This window comes from Anastrepha obliqua, chromosome 6, assembly GCF_027943255.1.
Source record: "Anastrepha obliqua isolate idAnaObli1 chromosome 6, idAnaObli1_1.0, whole genome shotgun sequence".
NCBI classification, from domain to species: Eukaryota; Metazoa; Arthropoda; class Insecta; order Diptera; family Tephritidae; genus Anastrepha; species Anastrepha obliqua.
This window is the reverse complement of record NC_072897.1, coordinates 79,764,480-79,786,818: the sequence shown is the minus strand read 5'-3', so window position 1 is coordinate 79,786,818 and position 22,339 is coordinate 79,764,480. Positions and strand designations below refer to the sequence as shown.

At 39.6% G+C, this 22,339-nt stretch overlaps 1 protein-coding gene across 5 annotated transcripts in view; it reads left to right on the top strand.

Annotated features, from left to right (window-relative positions):
* The window catches only part of LOC129249802 (calcium/calmodulin-dependent protein kinase type II alpha chain), a 446,460-nt gene that overhangs the window by 384,131 nt on the left and 39,990 nt on the right, over positions 1-22,339 (top strand). Inside the window, exon 12 of one of the 5 annotated variants that reach the window (XM_054889450.1) lies at positions 12,705-12,823. The exons of 3 other annotated variants lie outside the window; for them this stretch is intronic. In XM_054889450.1, coding sequence (XP_054745425.1) covers positions 12,705-12,739 — 35 coding nt within the window. In that variant the 3' untranslated portion in view covers positions 12,740-12,823. Of the gene's footprint in view, positions 1-12,551; positions 12,662-12,704; positions 12,824-22,339 lie in introns of those variants that run through there. One more of the 5 variants, XM_054889449.1, reaches the window with a different exon arrangement.

Here is a 22,339-nt window from a genome sequence, read left to right as displayed (position 1 = left end):
CTTGGAAGTAGCCCTCGACGCGCACACAACCGCAATTGATACTACTACGGCAGTACTTGGGGCAATGGTAAAGAAATGTTGCTGGCGACATTTAAGGCAATTGGCATACTGGTTATAAATTTCGCTGTGCCTGTCTGGTAGCTTGCAATTACTGATACGCAGTGGACAAAGCTGTTGAGTGTCGCGATTTTGGCCGAGTTTAACAAAGCGCGCCAGTCATTTGTTTCTCGTGCTAACCGGCGCCAGTTTGAAACACCAAGTGAAGCCAAGTCCTTCTCCACCAGATATTTCCAACGCAAAGGAGGCCTTCTCCTTCCTCTGCTATCCCCAGCTGTTACCGCATCAAATACTTTCAAAGCCGGAGCGTTTGCAGCCATTCGGACGACATGATCTAGCCAGCGTAGCCGCTGGATCTCTGCGTTCATTCTACGCCACCGTAAAGCTCATACTGCTCATCGTTCCATCGTCTGCGATATTCGCCGTTCCCAATGTGCAGAGGTCCAAAAATCTTGTCCAGAATTTTTCTCTTAGGAACTCCAACCGACGTTTCATCGAAAATTTTCCTCGTCCACACTTCTGCGCCATAGGTTAGGACGGATATGATGAGAGCCTTGTAGAGTGTTAGCTTTGTTCGTCGGAAGAGAACTTTACTATTCAATTTCCTACTTAGTTCAAAGTAGCACGTGGCAGTGGCAAGAGAGATTCTACGTGGGATTTCAAGGCTGATATTGTTATCGGTGTTAATGGTTCCTAAATAAACGAAGCCTTTTACATCTTCAAGATTATGACTGTCAACAGTGATGTGGATGCCGATATGCGAGTGAGCCGACTGTTTGTTTGATGGTAGGAGGTATTTCGTTTTGTCCTCGTTCACCACCAGACCCATTCGTTTTCCCCTTTATCCTGTTTGGAGAAGGCAGAACTCACAGCGCGGTTGTTAAGGCCGATGATGTCAAAGCATCGGCATACGCCAAAAATTGTACGCTCTTATAAAATATTGTGCCTGAACGGTTAAGTTCTGCGGCTTGTACGATCCTTTACAACATCAGGCAAAAGAAGTCACACGACAGCGAGCTACCTTGTCTGAAACCTCGTTTGGTATCAAATGGCTCGGAGAGGTCCTTCCCAATTGTGATGGTGCTGCTCGTATTGAGCAACGTCATCTTGCATAGCCGTATTAGTTCTGTCGAATGTAGCTTTGAAGTCGATGAAAAGATGATGTGTGCCGATTCTCCTGTCATGGGTCTTTTCCAAGACATGTCGTACTGTGATGGTAGATGGGGGAATTTCCAGGTCTAAAAGCCACACTGATAAGGTCCAATCAGTTGGTTGATCGCTGGCTCAGGTATTTCACTCAATACTAATCTCGCGATAATTGGCACAGATTGCAGGATCGCCCTTCTTATGGATTGGGCTGAGCACACTTAAATTCTAATCGGCAGGCATGCTTTCATCCGACCTTATTTGACATAGTAGCTGATGCATGTTTGAATAGCTCAACCCGAAGTCCGCCGGCCCCTATGGCTTTGTTGTTCTTTAGCCGCGTTGTCACTATTCTCACCTCATCATGGTTGGGTAGCGGAACGACAGTTCCGTCGTCAATCATTGGGGCACCTGGATCTTTGTATTCTCTGTGACATGTGTAACTGTCATTATTTAACAGATTCGAGAAGTGCTCCCTCCATAATTTATGTGTGCTCCGGATGTCGGACCCTAGATCGCCTTCTTTGTTCTTACAGGAAAACGCCTCCGTCTTAAAACCTTCTGTAAGCCGTCGAACTTTCTGGGCATTGTTCCTATTGGCCAGCATCTCAAGCTTCTCGCACTCACGTATTTCGGCCTCTCGTTCCTTCTTTCGGATAATACGTCTCTCTTCCTTTCTGAGCTCCCGATAGCAATCCCACATGGATCGCGTTTCGCCGGATCGCAGCGTGGCTTTATAGGCATCATCTTTTCTTTCGGCGGCAGCATGACATTCCTCGCCAAACCAATTGTTTTTTTCGGGCCCGCCAAAATCCGATTTCGTCTTTCGCGGCGGAACGTAGGGAACGAAAAATGTTCCTCCATTTCTCAGGCAAGCCAGATTGTTTTTTTTTTTTTTTTTGGCGGTGAGGTTGGGTTAAAACTGCCCTCGCACCATATAGTAACCGTCGCTACTACGTGTGTGGTGATTCCACTAAAAATATCCCCCCTCTTCTCTTGGAGTTTTCCCTCCACCCCGGGACTGCTTCCGCATTGCTTCGAGGTAGAGGGCCAAGACGGCGTCCTATGAAGGACACTTACTTACTCACCCTGCGTCCAGGGTCGCCTGTTTTGAGAAACCTATGCTCAATGCTCTTCAGCATAACTCTCCATTTCGCGCTTCTTTTTTCGGATAATATCCTCTACAAAATTTGTGACGGCATTCCATTTTTCTTCGTCTATCATCATTTTGTCGATAATTTCTTCAGGTGTAAATACACCAATAGCTCATTGCAGACCTGTTCTCTCTACGTTCCACTTCTCGCATTTAAACAACGTGTGCTCCGCATCATCATACTCAGTATCTCCATATATGCAGTTTGGTTGGCTCACTTTACCCATTCGCCACAAATACTTGCGAAAGGACCCATGTCCGGACAAAAACTGCCAGGTAATAGTTAACCTCACCGTGCTTTCTTTCTACCCACTTTTTTAGATCGGGTATTAGTCTCGCTGTCCATCTACCATACCATAACCGTTTGGACTCTAATATCGGAGAAACGTAGTACTGGGGTTCCTGTGTTTTTTGCCTCCCATCTCCGTTTGCGCTCTTGTGCTAGAATATCTATAGGGATGGTTCCGCTGATAACTAACACCGCTGCTTCAGATACTGTCCTATATGACGAAGTCACTCTGAGAGCGCAGGTGCGTTGCACAGATTGCAAAGTTTTCCGCCGGCATTGCACCCTTAGCGAATCTGCCCATATTTCGCATCCGTATAAGAGAATGAGTTCGTCGTGTCCATTAAAAGTTTTCGCTTGTTCTGCGTTGGACCTCCAAGGTTTACCATGAGCTAACTTACATGCTACTTACTTTGGCAGCTCTTGTGGCAGCATGGTTAATATGCGCCCAGTAGGTGAGCCTTGTGTCTAATTGCACTCCTAGGTACTTGACCACGCTTTTTGTCGATAAAGTGGCATCGAGTACTTGTATGTCTACTTCTACTGGGATACGTCTGTTCGTTAGAAGGATTAGCTTTGTTTTCTCTGTGGTCAGCTTTAATCCATGGTCTTCTAGCCATGTCTGAACTCGGATCATCACCTGATTTAACTCCCTTTTGGCTTCGTCAGTGTTCCGGGCGATTATTACAGCTGCAATGTCATCTGCGTATCCCACCAAATGCACATCCTCGGGCATCTCTATTCGAAGGATTTCATCGTAGCTTATATTCCAAAGTTCAGGTTCGAGTATTGATACTTGGGCCGCACTTGCTGTTATTTGTTTGGTCTTACACCCTTCTCGCGTTTCGTATAAGAGCACGCGATTGCTTAGATAGCTACGAATAATCTTCAATAGATTATTCGGGGTCTTGAATTTTACCTTTAAGGCTTCAATTACGTCGTCCCAACTTAAACTGTCGAAAGCATTTCTGATATCCAGTGTGGCTAGTAATACTAAACGTTTGGAGTATCGATTACCTGCCTGGGCATGTTCTACGCTAGCTATTACATCTTGGATGGCTCCTAAGGTAGATCTGCCACTTCTAAAACCATGCTGCCTGTCGGAGAGGCCGCCGCTGTTCTCTACGGCTTCGCTAAGCCTATGCTTTATCAGTTTCTCAAAGAGTTTTCCTGCGCTATCCAGCATACATAACGGTCTATAAGCAGACGCTAATGTTGGGTCTCCCTTTCCCTTACTGATTAGTACTAGTTTTTGTTTTTTCCATATTTCTGGAAAAATTCCTTCTTTTAGGCATGCGTTGTACATGTTTAGCAGCAAAAAAGGGCGTTCGATTGCCAATAGTTTCAATATTTCTGCAACTATGCCATCCGGTCCTGGCGCTTTGTTGCATTTCATTGCTTTTGCAGCATCCACAAGTTCTTCTTCTGTGAATGGGACAGGTTCCGTTGTTTCATACTCGAGTTCTTCCCTCTCAGCACAGTGTGTTGGGAAGAGTGTGTCGACTATTTTGCTTACCATTTCGGTTTCCATATCAGCAGCAGGGGATTAGGCCCCTAGCTTTTTCATAACGATTTTGTAGCCCAACCCCCATGGGTTATCTTTTTTGCTTTGGTTTATAGCTTTCCTCAATTCTTTTGTGCTCTTTTTATATTCTTCGGATTCTGTTATCGCCGGGCCCAATCTTCTGGCTCTAGTATACTTTCTACGCTTAAGGATGCACATATCTCAAAGTTCTGCGATCTCATGTGTCCACTAGTATACAGCATTTCTTTTTTTGTTCTTATCTATTTTAGGCATAGATGCGTTGCAACCTATCTTAATGCATTGCATTGTTGTCTTGACTAGTGTTTTTGCTGTACTATTCGTACAGATCGTTGTTTTATTTGCGTCAATATTTGCAAGGAGCGTCGCTGGGTTTAGCTTGTTAATGTTCCATTTGCGTGTACTTTTATTTCAATTTTCACGTACTCTTTGGTTTTCCATTTCAATGCAAAACGTGATGTATTGATGGTCACTCCCATTGTAATCTTCCAGGACTCTCCAGTCTTTAGTAAAGGTGACTACTTTCCGATGCTAGGGTTATGTCGGGTGTTGTGCCTTCACAACCTGGCTTTCGGTACGTAGTCGTTCCTGTGTTGAGTACCACTAAACCAAGTCTGGCTGCCATGTCCAGCACTCGGCTACCTCTTGAGTTCGTTGTCGCCGAGCCCCATTCGGTTGCTTTTGAGTTGAAGTCTTCCGCTATTATTAGTCGTCCCTCTAAACTAAGGGCTTTGTCTTCAGTTTCCGGGTGAATTCATCTACATATATTGTCGTTCGGTGTAAGATAACAGCTTATCATTGTGAATTGGCTGTTTTGAACGTAGACGAAACCATCGCCTGATCCTTTCGTAATTATTACGAAATTTTTGCCCCTAGGCAACCATATGGCGGCAGTTCCCGACCCGTCTTCGATCCAAACTTTCTCAGATTGAGCGTATTGTTCGCTTATCACAACTGCTTGAACTCCTTTTTCTAAGACCATCTGCTCCATTAGCAGGTCTGCGGTTTTACTCCTGTGCATATTTGCTTGAAGTATAATCATATTTTATCTTGTCTTGGCATGTTCTTTTGTCATCGGGCATTTGCCCGAGCCTGGCATATGCTTTGTCTCGCTGCGATTGGCATCAGTCCATAGGCAGCATTTGGGCTCTTTGGTGCACTCTTTCATTTTGTGCCCAGCTTCTCCACATCGGATGAATATACCTTTTCCGCTTCTGTCTGGTCCTTTACAGTTTGATTGAAGGTGTCCGACACCGAAGCACCGGTAGCACCGCTTCAGAGATGTGCTAGCTCTCATCCTTGCACTAACCCATCCGATTTTGATATTAGTTTGCTTAAGCAGCTTTTCTGCGCTTTCAATAGCGAGAGTAACATAAGCCCGTACATGTTGTCGTTGATTAGGTTTTGTGATCCTAACATCGATATTTTCATTAGTGCCAACTAGCATTTTTCTCACAGCGTCATCAACTTCCTTCTTCTCCGTGACGGCATCCAAGTCTCTAATCTCTACAGTTGAAGTTGGTCTGAGAGTTGTAATGGAACCGACCGCTTTTACGTTTTCCTCTAGTTGTTTCAAAAAATCAGCGTTAACTTTTCGAATTCAAGTAAAAGAGCTCCAGTTTTGGTTCTTCTTATGCCTTTCACCGTTGTGGTTTCGTCCGGCATGGTATTTTTACGGATGTTTTTGAGGATTTCAGCATAACTGTGGCCCTCTACCCGCTTTACCAACACAGCCTCCGATTTTGGTTTTGATATTCGTTCACTCTTCTTTTGGTTCGCTTTAGCCTTCCTTGCGCCATTGTTTTGCGCTTCATCACTTCCTTTTGGCACGGTATTGGGCCTACCAACACCTGTTTTTGCGGGGGTGTCACATCCGACTTCTTTAGTGGATGCGTCCGGCAAGAGACGACTTTTACCGGCTTTCTCAGCTCGAATCCAACCTCTTCTGCAGTGTTTCATGACGTCAAATAGTTCGTCAAGCTCTGAGACTCCGGTCTTTATTTCCGTGGAAGTATTTCTACTCTTCAATATAACTGCTTTCATCTTCCTAAGCACTCTCAAACATTTCTCTACGGCTTCCTCTTCTTCAGCTCGCATTTTGAGAATAAACTCTTGTCGCGGAGATGCAGTGGTTTCTCGTTCTGTGTTTGCATCCTTTGCAGTTACAGGGGTATGCGACAGCGCATTGGGCGCATTAACAGTATTTTTAACCTCTTTTGACGTTACTCTTACATCTTGAGGCGTCATTTCAGCTCCTTCATTGACCGTCTTTGATTTTCCTATAGTCGGCAATGTTCCACTCGTAGGGGGCAAATTTGCTTTTTGTGGTGGCGAGCGAAGCAATCGAGGTTTCCTTACGAAAGGGCTCCACTCTATATCTCCATCAGTAATGGCCTTCTGCTGGTTTTCTTCTTTTTGTTTCTTTTCCATAATTTTTTCCATTCTTTTTTATTTAACTAGTGCATCGTGTGCAGGGGGGCTGGCCGAAATAGTCAAGAGCGGGTGTACCCTCGGAGGCAATGCTCCTACCCCAGTTCCCTGAGGCCTTACCTACGCTTTACCGATCCCGGAAAACACGGACTGACCGGCGCTCGCCCGAAGCAACGAAAGCTATTACTCTTTCGCCCAATGAACACTTCCTGACCAGGGTCCAAGGCGACTGGTTACTGATATACAACGAAGCTAACACATCGGCAGAGCGAACTCACATCAGCCCTTTGAGGTCGCAGGTGGAAAGCCATAACGACCTATCCAGGGACTCCCAGTGCGCCCCGTTGCATACCGGTCATGCTTTTTACATACAGTCGCACCTAACATGGTGAACAGACACTGACCAGCACACCGCCCAATATGGGAACAGACATGTGATGGATTTTGTCTCCTAACTTTCTAGCTAACTCTTACAAAGTCGCTGAAACGGGGGACATCTTGACTAGGGTCCGCGGGGGGTTGTGGGAGATGCCCTTGCGGGCAAGCCAGATTGTTGGGCAGTACTCAGTGAAAGCAGGAGTGAGAGTCGAGTGGCGAATCTTCTGTCTGTCTGTTGCTGCAACCTTTTCGATATCGAACATTCTTTGCGTGTGTACGTGTTTTGCTGCACAGAACCGTGTGCGTAGTTTGGCTGGAAAAAGGTAAGGACCCGAATCTGTGTTGGGTCGTCGGATCGTACGTACATCTAAAATACTAGAAGTGTATCTTCCGTCTATCACAACATGATCGATCGGGTTTCGCATTTTTCGATCAGGAGACAGCCACGTATTGGTATAGATTCTTATGCTGGAAACACTTACCACCTTCTTAAACTCTGAACGCCGTTAATCCAACCACCATCCATAAGAGATGAACAGTTCCAGCTACCCCGAGAGAACCGCGTGACCTTGGTACAATTACGTTCTGGATACTCTAGCAGGTTAAACTCCTACCTGTCCAGAATTTACCCCGACTTACTAAACATATATTCAGCATGTCAGGGCTTCCCGCAAGATACTAACCTTGTTTACACATGCTCCGTCAAACACACTCATCTAACACCCCTCTCCCTCTGGACGCCGACTAGAGTATGACGTAAGTCCTTGACAGCTTTATATTATATAATTGGCGCGTACACCCTTTTTGGGTGTTTGGCCGAGCTCCTCCTCCTATTTGTGGTGTGCGTCTAGATGTTTTCTCCACAAATGGAGGGACCTACAGTTTGAAGCCAACTCCGAACGGCAGATATTTTTATGAGGAGCTTTTTTATTGCAGAAATGCACTCGGAGGTTTGCCATTGCCTGCCGAGGGGCGACCGCTATTAAAAATATGTTTTTCTTAATTTGGGTGTTTCACCGAGATTCGAACCTACGTTCCCTCTGTGAATTCCGAATGGTAGTCACGCACCAACCCATTCGGCTACAGCGGCCGCCTTGACAGCTTTACAAAATCGAAATGTAATTCCCGCGGTTAAATTTGGAAAAAATTCCGTTATGGTCTGCAGGTGCATTTCAAGTAAAGTAGTAGGAGACTTGGTGTTTATTAACAGAACAATGGACGGGAAACAATATTTAAATAAATGGAAAAAAAACTTAGTCGGCATTGTTAAAAAAATTGGGCTTATCGCTGAGAATAAAACTAATTTCAAATTTTACCAAGATAGCGATCCAAAGCATAAAGAGCATAATGTGCAGATGTGGCTTTTCTACAATTGCGAAAAAGTTATAAATACACCAGCCCAGGGTCCGGTAATAAATCGTGATTTATGGTCCTTTTTTAAGAAAAAGGTCGCCGAAAGACATCCAAAGAATGCAGCAGCATTAAAAACTGCAATAGTGCAGGAATGGCAGGATATACCGATTGTATGCGGCGTAAACTAATTGGTGTATTCCATGAAAAAGCATCTGAAAAATTTTATTGAAGTTTACGGTTCTCATACTAAATGTTAAATTAATGAAAAAATTACGTATTCACATTCTTTATTAGGTGCGCTTCTAAGTGCTCGCGTTTTTTTTTTTTTGATGAAAATACAACTTAATTCTGAAATAATGGTTACAAGTGAATCATTGAAAGCCTATCATTGCCTATCGCTGGCTACTACTACTTCCCATCTTTCTGATAGATCTCGTATACCGTTCCGGGAAAACCGTTCATCTTTTGAGGCTATCCACGGATCAAGCCATTTTTTGATGTCTTCATATGAATGGATCTTCTGGTCAGCTAGACCCATCGTTCGGAACATGTGATAATCGGACGGCGCAATATCTGGAGAATATGGCGTTGGGGTAGGATTTCCCATTTCAGTGTTTCCAGGTAGGTTTTAACGGGTTCTGACGGTTTTGGCAACGTGAGGCCGGGCGTTATCATGCTCACTTTTTCATGCCTCTCCACCTATTGCGGCTGCTTCTCGCGCAGTGCTCGGTCGGACGGTCGTTAACATTTAAATCACCGTATTTGAAGCTACGGAACCAATCTCGTCACGTTGTTTCATTTCAAGCAGCATCTCCATAAACTTTTTGTAGCTCTCGATGCACTTCAGCCGCCGTTTCTTTCGAATGAAAGAGAAAAATCAACACTTCCTGCAAATGATGATTATTCGCCACAAAATCAGACATTTTCACAAAACCAAAAGTATATGATTCCAAAACAAAATCACTAATGTGTCGAAGCAGTTTGTTTACCATATGTATAAGCTTGGTTTATGACGTTTAGGTTATGTTACAATCGACTAACACACACTGCTGGCGCCATCTATTGACAAACAGCGGGAACTTAGTTGCGCACCTGTATTAAAGACTGTAAAACTAGTTTATTGACCGTGTCGAAATAGTGTGTTATCTATTTTTGTTGTATTTTTTGTTGTTTTTCCAAAGAATTTGTAGTTTTGTTTTATTAATTCCCTTTAAAAAATTCGCTGTACAAAAAAGAAGTCAAAAATAAAAAGTATTATCTTTTCCTAATAAAATCGAAAAATTGATTTTATTTTCAATGTCAGAACTCTTTCTTAACAAACTGTATGTGCGGTACTGTTACTCGCCAATACTCTTCGAAACGGATTAGGATTAGTCAATCAAGTATCGTCTTTGAGATCCCTCTCGACTATCACTCTCTGTTGGTTGCGAAAGTATCCAGAGACTTAAATCATATGTATCTTATTGGGTCCGGCAAATACAAGAGCTAACTTTGAAGGATGAATCGCAATATGTGTGTACGTTCATCGCAAAACCTAGCGGATTGTGCCAGTAGAGGCATATCTGCTTCAGAACTTTTGAACCACCATTTATGGCCAGTTGGCTACGTGACGATACATTGGATCCCACCTGTCACTCTGAACTACGTGACTGCAGTGAAGCTGTAAGATACATTAGTCCTCACATTCAATCATTTAATATTGGATACACAACATTTAGATAGTAAAATTGTTCCGCTTACAGATTGATTAATTTCATTAGAGAAACTTCTACATACTACGGTATTAATACTGAGGTGGTTTCCTAGAAGTCGGAGCTTTCAGCATTCCACAAGTGATGCCCAGGAGATAGAGACGGCGTATAAATGTGAAGGTCGATCAAATAAATGCATTTCTGAAGAACATTAGCTGCATACAGGGTGGGTTGGCATCACTAACTACTAGTAGTCTACTTCCGTTAGATCTTTATATGGATGACCATTCCGATGATCTCTCCGCTTTTTTGGTCGTCTTCACTCGGTTTATTAACCGGCGAAGTCCGTGCAGTGACTTGTACAGCGACAATGAAACAGCTTTAATTTTATAACGCCGAGCGTTGCATATCAAAGGAGACTGTAGGAAGCAGCTGTGAAGTCTACAAAGTGGGGCTTAGTTCGTGTGGCGGCTCCGCAAGCCCTGTGATACTCTCAGGAACAAATATTGGCAACGCGCATCGAGGTTTGTCTGAATTCTCGCCCACTCGTATCATTGTACGATGACCCGGAAGTTGGAATGTAAAGCATTTGACAGTCTTAAAGGTTAGGACTAAGTAGCAACGACGTGCTCCTCATACAGGGTGGGCCAAATAAGACCTACTAATGTAAAACACAAATAACTTTCGCAATAATCATTTATTTTGGTGAATTATTTTATACATTGAATATATTTTATGGAAATTTTGTATGAAATATTACATCAGACAAATGTCCACCATTTTTCTCGATACAAAGATTGGTTCTTTTTAACGCATTTTCCATTACACCACATAATGTTTCTGGTTGAAGGCTCAGTATTTCGTCTCGAATATTTTGCTGCAGCTGTCTAATAGGCTCTGGTTTATTAAGATACACTTCTCTTTTAAATATGCCCATAAAAAGAAGTCGGGCGAGGTCAAATCTGGCGAACGAGGTGGCCAAGGGAAATCTCAATTTTTGGAAATCAGATGTTCGCCAAAAATTTCACGCAGCAGGTCCATAGTTTGCCCCTAGTGGCCATAACACCACACCAAACAGTACATTTAGATGGGTGCAACTGATGTTGGTGTGTTGCCCTTGGATTTCAGAGCCTCACAATCTACAGTTTTGTTTGTTGACATAACCATTTAAATGGAAATGCGCTTCATCCGACATCAACACATTATTTAAAAAATCAATTTGCGTGGCTAATTGTGTAAAACGAATAGCGTATTGTAGTCGCTGTTGGTGGTCTTACTTTAGGGTTCCATAATAAATTTCCAACAATTGAATTATAACCTACAAAAAGAGAAAAATAAAATATGTCAAAAAATGAAAAAGTTATTTGTGCTTAACATTAGTAGGTCTTATTTGGCCCACCATGTATAAGATTGGGTTTCATCGTGGTAATACGCTACGAAAATCTACCACTTACCCATTGGAAACTGGCACGCGTTACTGAACTCTACCCGGGCACCGACGGAACTGTCAGAAATGTTACCATACACTTGCAACCGCCCATATAGTGACTTTGAAACTAATATTTCCACCGGGGAGGATGTCTAAGATTATGAAATTATTTTAAACTGTGTCATTGGAACTACTCTGTAGTTTCATATTTGGTATTATCTATTATTCTCTATTTTGCTGTTTAATCGGTTTATATTTTATAATTCTTTTTAATTTTGACTGTGAATAAGCTGGTTGTGCGAATAAGCGGAGCTCGCGTTTTTTTATTAAACAGTCAAGCATGTAAATTCGAGTATAAGACAAGCACAGTAATTTAAACTAAAAACTCACAACAAAGAATGAATATAACGTACATTTAAGGCAAAGAGGTTAACTCTCCTTTACGAAGAATAGATTGTAGAAAAAGAGAGGCTTAGGAATTAAAGTTCTTATTGAAGGGAGGGTGGTCCATAAAGACAGTTTGAAATATATCTACTTTTTGCCAAGGGATTTATTTAAACTTTAATACTAAATGAAACGGTGATGGCAATACGCCTGATTAACAGAATTTACATTCCTTGCTCTGGAAGGACGTGCAAAGCACGTCGACGTATTATCTACTCTAGACTGGCAATGAGGTGCAATGTACCCCTGCTGGATTAACTGTAAAAAAGAATGCTGTTAATATTGAAATATTAAAATCAGAACAAATTCCAAATTTGAAGAAATATTCATTTGCAACATTTCGGCTGGCTATTTCAGAAGAAATTCTAATACAAAATGTTGATATTCCTGAATACTCAGCTCAATAGGGTAAGGGTCTCCACCAAGCAAAACCCCTCCTAAAAAAACCTGAAAGATAGTCACGTATGTCCGAAACAGACTATACGCAGTGAAACTGTATGAGAATAAAAGAAATGTCTTGTTGCACCGTACATTTCTATTGCTTAAAATATTATTAAATTTATGTATATTCATTTAAATATTATGACTATATGCATTTGTTAAACACACTCTGCTAAAAGATTTAATACAAATTATTCTAGGCAAGAGCTCGTTATACCATACATTGGTTTACACAATACAATCACCAGTTATTCGAAATTAATTTAAATTAAATCGAGGACGCTCCTTACTTAGAAGGGCAGGAGTTAATGAACCGATCTATTCTCTGGTGTATTTTCTAATATCACAAGTAGAACACTTAACAGCATCGCTAACATTTGTAAAGTAACAGTGCGCTGTCTGCTGGGATGTGGTCTTTATGGATGGCAGCGAAGATCGAGCCCACGGTGGCCTCTCTTATAAAATACATATATGAAAAGAGCGAACGGAGCGAACCTAAATTCTGCATTAAGTGAAAATTTTAATGCTATTGCAATTATTGTTAACGTTTATATAATGTACACTTTTTTGTTAATTTAAATTTATAACAGTTGCTTATAAAACAACACTAACAATAAAACGGTTATTTTTCAGAATCTCATAAGAAGAAATCTACAGGTATAGTTCGGAGGCGGCATAAAACAGTAGGTTCCCCCATTTGTGGAATAACTTCAAGATGCACACCACAAATAGGAGATGGAGCTCGACCAAAAACCCAACAAAAGTTGTAAAGTTGTATATATGTATATACAGGGTGGGCCATATAGCGTTTGCATTTTTATTGAGAATGGTAACACAAATGACATGTCAAATGTGTTCATAATTTACTTAAAGGTTTGACATTTACGAAATAGGACGCTATACGCTTGAACAAAATGGGAAATATTGAAAACCTATTTCTAAAGTGGTGAGTCTTCTTCTTCTTTCGCGGTTACAATAAATAGCGAGTGTTACGTTGACATGCTCAACGAGTTTTTTTTTCCAAATATTGAAGAGGATGACATGGACGACATTTGCTTTCAACAGGACGGTGCAACTTGTCACACTGCCAAAGTTACACTCGAACTTTTGGCTACCGTTTTTGAGTTCCGATATCAATTGGCCGCCTCGGAGCTATGATTTAAGCCCGTTGGACTATTTTTTGTGGGGAGCCGTTAAGGACAAATGCTATGCGAACCATCCAGAGACGATTGATGCTTTAAAACACGAAGTCGAAATTGGAGCCCAAACAATCGAAAAGGTGCTTAAAAATTGGGTTGATCGAATGGCCTGCTGTAAAGCCAGTCGTGGCAGTCATTTGAACAATATTATTTTTCATTCATAAATGACAATATTCAATCTTCAAAATAAAAAAAAAGTTTGAAAAAATATTGATTAGTGTTTTTTTATAGCCGATTCAAAAAGCAAATTTACATGGCCCACGCTATATAACCATATTGACATTAATTAACGCTAATAAAGAAGAGAGCAATTCCGTCTTAAAACGCTTAAACAGTCCCCATATTGAACTCTATTATGCTGCTTCCTGTCCTACCATGTGCTTCAAAATTTCATAATTTTAATTAATTAATTGGAGCTAGAAAAAGTTTTTTCTAATAGCTGTCGCCCCTGGGCAGACAATGGCATACTGCTGAGTGTATTTTTACCATGAAACAGCTACTCGCGCACACCACAAATTGGAGAAGGAGTTCTGCCTAAATACCCAAGCAAAGGGTATACATAAGTGCCAATTATGTATAGAGTTTGTCTCATAAATCTTTTCATATTAAAATAATTTTAAAAGGAAAAATGTTTGAAGTCGATTTCGAAAGTAATGCACATATTGATTTATTTGTTTATGAAAAAATATAATTGTTTATTTAAAGTGATTTAGACAAAAGGCAATTAAAACAAAATGTTATATTCGGCACTGTCGCAAAATTCTTTTCACATACCAACAAAATAAAAGATCAAATAACCGACAGTCGCTTCTACGTCACCGGAACGACCCGGAATTACTATATATCCAGCCAAGGACTGTCATATCAGCAGCACTCCCTGTACAACAACAACAACATCAAATAAACTCAAAAAAATCAAAGACAATTTTTTCATGGAACTAAATAACTTTATTCTGTAATGTATTGCCCATTTTAATCGATGACCTTTTGCCATCTTTCAGGCAGCATCATAATCCCACGTTTATAAAACTTCTGGTTTTTATTAGCAAAAAACTGATTCAGGTACGATTTGATATCATCCTCATTATTGAAATTTTTACCATTCAAGAAGTTTTTAACACACTTTTATTAGCTCGGGTTGTATGTATGTATGTATGTAACGGAATCTTTGAGCTTAATTTTCACTGGCTTCTAAAAATCTGATCGACTTGGAATTTTGCACACTTATCAAGGACCGATGACAATGCAATAATTTGATAAAAGTTTTCTATTATCCTTACTAGGATTGCCAGGATTAATATTTTCTTTTTTTACTACTGTGGGCAAAAAGTAAGGTGAATTTGGTTGTAAAATGAAAAATCTTTATTTATTCTTGTAAATCAGTTTCTCAGGCTCCCTCCACGAAATAAGTTCTTCATCCCGATAACTTCTTTATCACGGCCGATAACTGCATAGCTTTAGACTCACAGTCGATAAGAAAGGAATTAAATATAACACGAATATATCGAATCATTTATTCACTGACTGCAGTGATAACAATAATTTTCATTCATAATAAAAAATAGTTTAAAAAAAAAAAAACTACAATAAAAAACACGCTTTTTTGCTAATCGAACTAAAAAGTAGAAAATAAATAAAAAATAGTTTAAAGAAACTAAAAAACACGCTTTTATTGCTAATCGTACTAAAAAGTAGAAAATAAATTTTACTGACAAAGGGACCTACTATGAAGTAATAGCAAATCGAACGATCAGTCATAGTCACGTATGTGAATGAATTATAACAAAAATTAAGATACAAATAGAGTAATTCAAATAGGAGTTAAAAGCGTGGGATGCATTTTGCTTCACTTTCATAACCCTCTATACATAGGTAGTTGCCAATAGAATGATTGTAATATTTACTATATCAAGCATCCCACGCTTTTAACTCTAATTTGAATTACTCTATTTGTATCTTAATTTTTGTTATAATTCTGTTCTGAGGTTGTTGACTATGACTGATCGTTCGATTTGCTATTACTTCATTATAGGTCTCTTTGTCATTAAAATTTATTTTCTACTTTTTAGTTCGATTAGCAATAAAAGCGTGTTTTTTAGTTTTTGAAACTATTTTTTATTTATTTAAAGATCGAAACAAAAAGTAATCAGAAGGTGCAAGGTCAGGACTATATGGTGGATATGGCAAAACATCCCAACTAAGCTCCAACAAAATATACAATACAAAAAAAGATGTGTGTGGTCTTGCATTGTCATAATGGAATACAATACATTTTCGATTTGTCAATTCGGGCCGCTTTTCTTCAACTGCATTGTTTAATTTCGTTAGTTGCTCAATGTAGACATCAGAATTGATCGTTTGGTTGGGTGGTAAGAGTTCAAAGTAGACAAACTGATAACAAAACCTTCTTTTGATGAATATCAGCTTTTGATGTTGTTTGAGTTGGTTCACCTGGCCTGTCCCATTACTTTTCCGCTTGATATGGTTGTAAACAACCAATTTTTCATCGCCAGTTATCAGTCGTTTTAAAAATGGATAATTTTCCTTACGTTTCTTTGGCAAATCGCAGCTGTTAATGCGTTTCTTTCAGTTTGTGAGGAATCCAGTTTTTGAACATAGCCAAGTGGTTTTAAGTCATTTTCAATGCATGTATGTGATACATGAAGCTTCTGTGCAATCTCACGTGTTGTACTGTGACGATCCAAATCAATTATTGCTTTGATTAGGGCGTCATCAACTTCAACTGGACGACCAGAGCCTTTTTCATCTTTGAGTGAAAAATCACCGAACGAAATTTGGCAAACCAATTTTGACACTGCCGTTCTTTTAAAGCTTCGTCACCATAAACAGCAGATAACTTTTTATGAAATAAAAAAGCGGAAAATAAAAAAGCAAAATATGACGAAAATGTTCCTTTTGGTTTTTCATTTTTCAACGAACGCCAAACCGAAACTACGCAACCGATCAAACAACTATTTTTACTGATTGATAGCTGAATTACCAACTATCAAATAAAAAAATGTGTTTTACATTTGTTCTACGTCTGCAAATCTAAAAATTCAACTGAAGCCATCTATGAGTGAAATCCACAATTACTTAGTTGCCAACCCAATACATGACTACTTTTATGTTATTATTTGGTGTGGCCACCTGCAGCATCTGTTACCGATTGTTTCAAACCGATTTCGTTTCAAATGCGACCATACATTTTCGATTGGGTTGATATCTGGGCTTTAGGCAGGTGTATCTATTACTTTTGAGCAGTTATGTAGCAACCAAGCCCTGTAAGTACATACATATGTATGTATATGTAAAATTTGTGCTTGAGATCATTACCTTAATATAATTTGAATAACAATTCTTTTGGATTTTCTGGATCAGTGAGTCCAAATTTTTGCACACTTCATTCCAAATTGTTACGTAAAATGTCTGAATCGGTCCTTCGGTCGAATCGAGCTTCGTCGCTGAACACAATTTTTCGATAAAAAAGTGGATCGTCGGCCAACTTTACAAGAGCACATTTACCAAAAGTTCTGCGTTGCGGTAGATCGTTCGGCTTCAATTGCACCAGCTGTATTTTGAAAGGCTTCACAACTAAATCCTTTCGCAAAATTTTCCACTTTGTTGACTAACAGAGGCCCAATTGCTGCGAACGGCGGCGAATCGATAATTGATGGTCATCATTAACGCTGGTCGATACAGCTGCGATATTTTTTTCAGTTCGCACTCTACGTAAGCGTGTTGGTGGTTTGATATCCAATAATGTAAATTTAGTTCTAAATTTAGTCACAATAGCTCGAATAGCCGCTTCAGTGTGTTGATTAAACTGACCATAAAATGGAAGAAGCGCGCGATAAACTTTCTTAACAGAACACGCATTTGTATAATAAAATTCAATGATTTGCAAGCGTTGTTCCTTTGTAAGACGATTTATCGTTAAATTATAGACCAAACTGAAGATGTTTGACAGTGAAACAAAACACGAAACGTTCGTCAGCTGTTTAAACCAACTGTTTAAAATGATAATAGCTAAAAAATCGCCCGCTATATATGTACCTATAAATAGTTACACTTGTGAGTTTACGTTTTCATATACCGTGACACAAGTTGAATATGTTTAGGAAGGTATCGATTTTGTGCATATTTTCTAAGTCCAGGTTGGAGAGGAGGTGAGAAGATTTGTGCTCGTAGTTGTCTTACAGAAGGACAAGTATCGAGGATATGTTCAGGGGATAGCGTTGAGTTAGTCTGGCACATGGTGCATAATGGTGTTCGGGTCTCTAAGGTATGTATTTGTAAGCTTGGTGTGGCCTAATCGTAATCTTAAAATTTTTGTTTGGTCCAATCTGGTAAGTGAATTTTGAGCGTTTTTTAAGTAATAGCAGTTTATGTGTTGTTTTTAGTAAACTCGTTGATACCATTTAGAAGCTTGTGATATCAGGTTATGGTGTTGTGCTGGTGTGTACTTTTTAAGAAGGAGTTGATATCTTTTATGCTGACGGTGTTGGTAGTAATGAGTGGAAGTTGAGATGCTTCTTTGGCAGCTTGGTTTGCTAGTTCATTACCCACAAAAATGGCGATGATTTCTGCTGATAAAACAGGGGCATAGGGTGGCAGAATGCCAGATTTGAGTACATTGGAGTCGGTAGTTATAGCGTAAGTAGAGACTTTGTTAATTTGTGAGCCATCGGTTTAGATGAATGTATGGATTTTAAGGTTTTCTTTAATTTTAAGGAATTCTTGTTTGTATTCTGATTTAGGGGTTTCGGAGTTAATACTGGTGCTGAGAGTAATGTTTATAAGGTTAGGTTCTATTATAAAAGGTTTTCCAATAACAGGGGTTACCGGTGAATGGATTGCGCTATAGAGACATGATGAACGATTTTATATGGCAGGAACTGGATGATATTTATCTGGACAACGTTTATTTTCAACAAGACGACGCTACGTGCCACACAAGCAACGAAACCATTGATCTTTACGGGAAAACTTTCCGGACCGTGTTATCTCTCGAAGAGGTGATCACAATTGGCCACCGAGATCTTTTGATTTAACACCTTGTGACTTTTTTCTTTCGGACCACGTGAAAGAGAAGGTCTACGCCAACAGCCCAGGGTCGATTCAAGACCTCAAAGATAGAATTCGTGAAGTTATCGAGGGCATAGGGAAACCACTTTGCAATTCGGTTATCGAAAATTTCATGAAAAGGATATTGTCCTGTAAGCGTGGTCGTGGTGGTCATTTGCCTGATGCTATTTCCCATTATTAAGGGGAGAGCCTGGTTCATAAGGTCAAAAAAATCAATTTTTTTTTCGTTTTAAGCGATTCCTAATATTTTTCAGAATATTCACACAAAGTTACAGAGCCTAATTCCCAATATTTCCGTAGATACAAAGCCAAAGGTTGGCGAGCGTTAGGTAGTTACGCTGTGACCGGATAGCTATAGTACAAACTTTATCTTCTTTTCTCGACTTTTCATTTTTATAATTTCTTTGAATTGGCGTAAAAAAACTAATGAACCTTTTGGAATGAATCATAGCTTGTTCCCTTCAGTATTAAATTCTCTTCTATTTTGAACTAACAAAGTAGATAAAAAAAATGTTTCAAGATTTTTATACCAAGTTGAAGTGAATTTTTTTTTTATAGAAAGGCATTTTTTTCTTTAAAACCTCCAAAAAGTTGAAATTTTGGAATTTCTCTCAGTTTTCTTAGTTCATCTACAATAAAAAATCATGATAATTAGAAATCCATTAGAGTTTTTTGCTTTAGATAATAATTACGAGCTGTATCTTGTACGCCAGTTGGAAGTCCAGCTTTGCAGCGCTCTACTAATTTCTATGTTAAACATTTTTTTCAACTTATTTTAACCAGTACAAAAATTTTTTATACTTTTTAAATGTTCATTAAAAGATAGAAAAAACTTTGCAGTGCTAAATTAAGTTTTTCCTTAAAAAAAAAATCGCAAAGAGATGCAAATTTTTAGACCTCATAAACCAGGCTCCCCCTTAACGTCATACCTTCCCCTTTATAATGCAATAAACATCCGATCATTTATATTTAAAAAAAGCATTTTTCTTTGAATACCAAAATAACACCTCGTATTGGAAAACCCTTAAGATCTAAAAGTAACGTGAACACATTCAAATAACTCTGTAAAAGAAATATTTACAATTTGAAAAGTAATAAATTTCATGAAAAGAGAATTTACAGTCATCAATCAACATATCGTCGGTTCTCCCTAAGTTTCCAGTGTTTACATAGATGGCACACAAAAAGGTGCATCGCTAAGAGAGCGCTTTACGAAAATTTTCGCGCTCCTTGTGAAAGCTGAGAAAATGTGTTTCTGTTTTTTTAAGGGCAACGCAATTTTCAACAGTGTGTGATTTGCCTTAGTCAGGCATTCATTAGAGTAAATTGGCATGTTGGAGTCGAAGTCTGCATGCCTTAACCCTTAGAGTACGGAGTCTATTTTATAACATAAAGAACGGGGTGGGGCAACTTGGGTCCCCCAAACGAAAAACTTACCTTATAATTATAAATAAATTAATAATGGAATACCACTAATAAGTTTTTATACAGGATTTAAAATAAAACTCGACTACCTAAAGGCAAAAAGAGAAAAAGAAATTATTTGCGAAGTTATCAAAGAAAAACTAATCTTGCGGGACCAAAAGCGTTAAGCACAATTTGTCGTTGTTGCGATTAAACGGAGCAATCGACTTGAGAAATGCTCCCTTCTTCTTAGGAGACTGAACGTTACAATAATCGTAGCGTCAGTTTTTGTGTTGGTAGATTTGCGAATTCGAAAAATGCTCTTGACCTCAGGTATCAGAGTATTAGTTGAGCTACAAATATTATTCAGCAGGAATCGTAAATCTTCTCCGTTTTTTTGTTTTTATGCCGCGTAAACATGCATCAGCGGCGATTTCAGCTCTTTCGTATCGATCAAGCTGGCTTTGCAGTGACCAGACTTCAACGCTAAGAGAAACATTTGCGCACATCTCCGTTTTAAGAGTACCGACGTCATTACGCAACTTCTCTAATTCGACACAGTGACGTTTTACTGTCTGTACTCTTTCAAAAGATTTTACGATTTGCTTTATGCTTGTGAGCTTAGCCGTAAGTTCCCCTACGAGTAGCAGTATGCGCTCACCTGATTCCCTCGTTGAGTCCTTCACTGCACTTACGATTTTTGCCTCTACTTGTGCGACCCACGCAGCACTAGGCGAACTCTCACCTTTGCTCAGATTTTGTTGTGTTGTTGGACTCAAACCCAAAGAAGTAGCTATGAGGCGTTTTGATCTAGTGTGTATGTAGAAAACTTAAAACAAAAAGAGCGGGAGAAATCAATAATCCACTTCAAAGCAGCAAGATCATAGCAGTGGTAGTGCAGTAGCAGCAGAGAACGTTAATGTAGGTAAAGAGAAGCCTCAATGACAGAAACATATGGAATTTTGAGGGGTACTTATCTGGCGAAGACTAATCGCTACAGACACATTTTTCACCAAAAGCTAACATTAAGGGACTGAATTATTTAGCAGCAGTCGATTAGAATTTGTTGGTGATTAGAAACAAAGAATGTTAACGTTCTAGGCTAGCTAGACATATGCATTTAAATTTTACCTAAAACAAGTATCAGATAACGTAAATTCATAGAGAAGGCTCAGAAACGAATGAGCAGGTTAAATGACATATACTAACATGCTTACGTCGACATTTTGCATGCGCAAATGGATTATTTCTTGTGAGATGAATAAATTAATTCTAGTATAGGCATGCATGAATGTGAAATTTTAAGTATCTAATTAACTAAATTGTATTGATATTAAGTGTATTATCAAAATTATATCAAAATATCCACATAAAAAAATAACTTTGTAAATCATTCATTTACATCAAGGGTTATTATTCAATAATATGTTTTACTTTTTAAATTATTATGTATATTCATATACTACAAGTGGAATATGTATAACATCTACCATCCATATTTATGTGGGCAGAAAAAAATCATAACAAAGCTCATACGCATATCTACATACATATAAAAAATTCAAGAGCAAATACAGACACATATGCAACCATACGAGGAGTGTTCAAAAAGTGTCGCGAATTTTGAATTTTCGCAGGTTGGTGGTACAAAATGTTCTCAGAAAGCCGAGAAGACGTGAACGACGAAAAGCGTGCCGGACGCCCGGGCACTTCAACAACTGACGAAAAAATTGATGAAGTGGAGAAAATGGTATTGGCCAATCATCGAATCGCCGTTAGAGAACTTGCTGAGGACCTGGACATATCGATTGGCTCTTGCCATTTAATTTTTTCCAATGATTTGAGCATGAGACGGGTCGTCGCAAAATTCGTACCGAAACTACTAAATTTCGACCAAAAGCAGCATCGCCTGAACATTGCTAATGAGATGTTGGACTCTGCCCGCGACGACCCAAATTTGCTCCAGAGGGTCATAAGTGGTGACGAATCGTGGGTTTATGGCTATGACGGAGAAACCAAAGCTCAATCATCTCAATGGAACCTGCCGCACGAACCAAGACCAAAAAAAGCGCGCCAAAAGTTTTGCTTACTGTTTACGGATTATTAGGGCGTTGTGCATCATGAGTTCTTGCCACAGGGTAAAACGGTCAATAAGGAATATTACCTGCAAGTTATGCGCAATTCGCGCGCAGCAATCCGCCAGAAACGCCGGATTTTTGGAAGAACAAAAATTGGCTCTTGCATCACGATAACGCCCCTTCTCACACATTGTTGCTTGTGCGCGGCTTTTTGGCAAA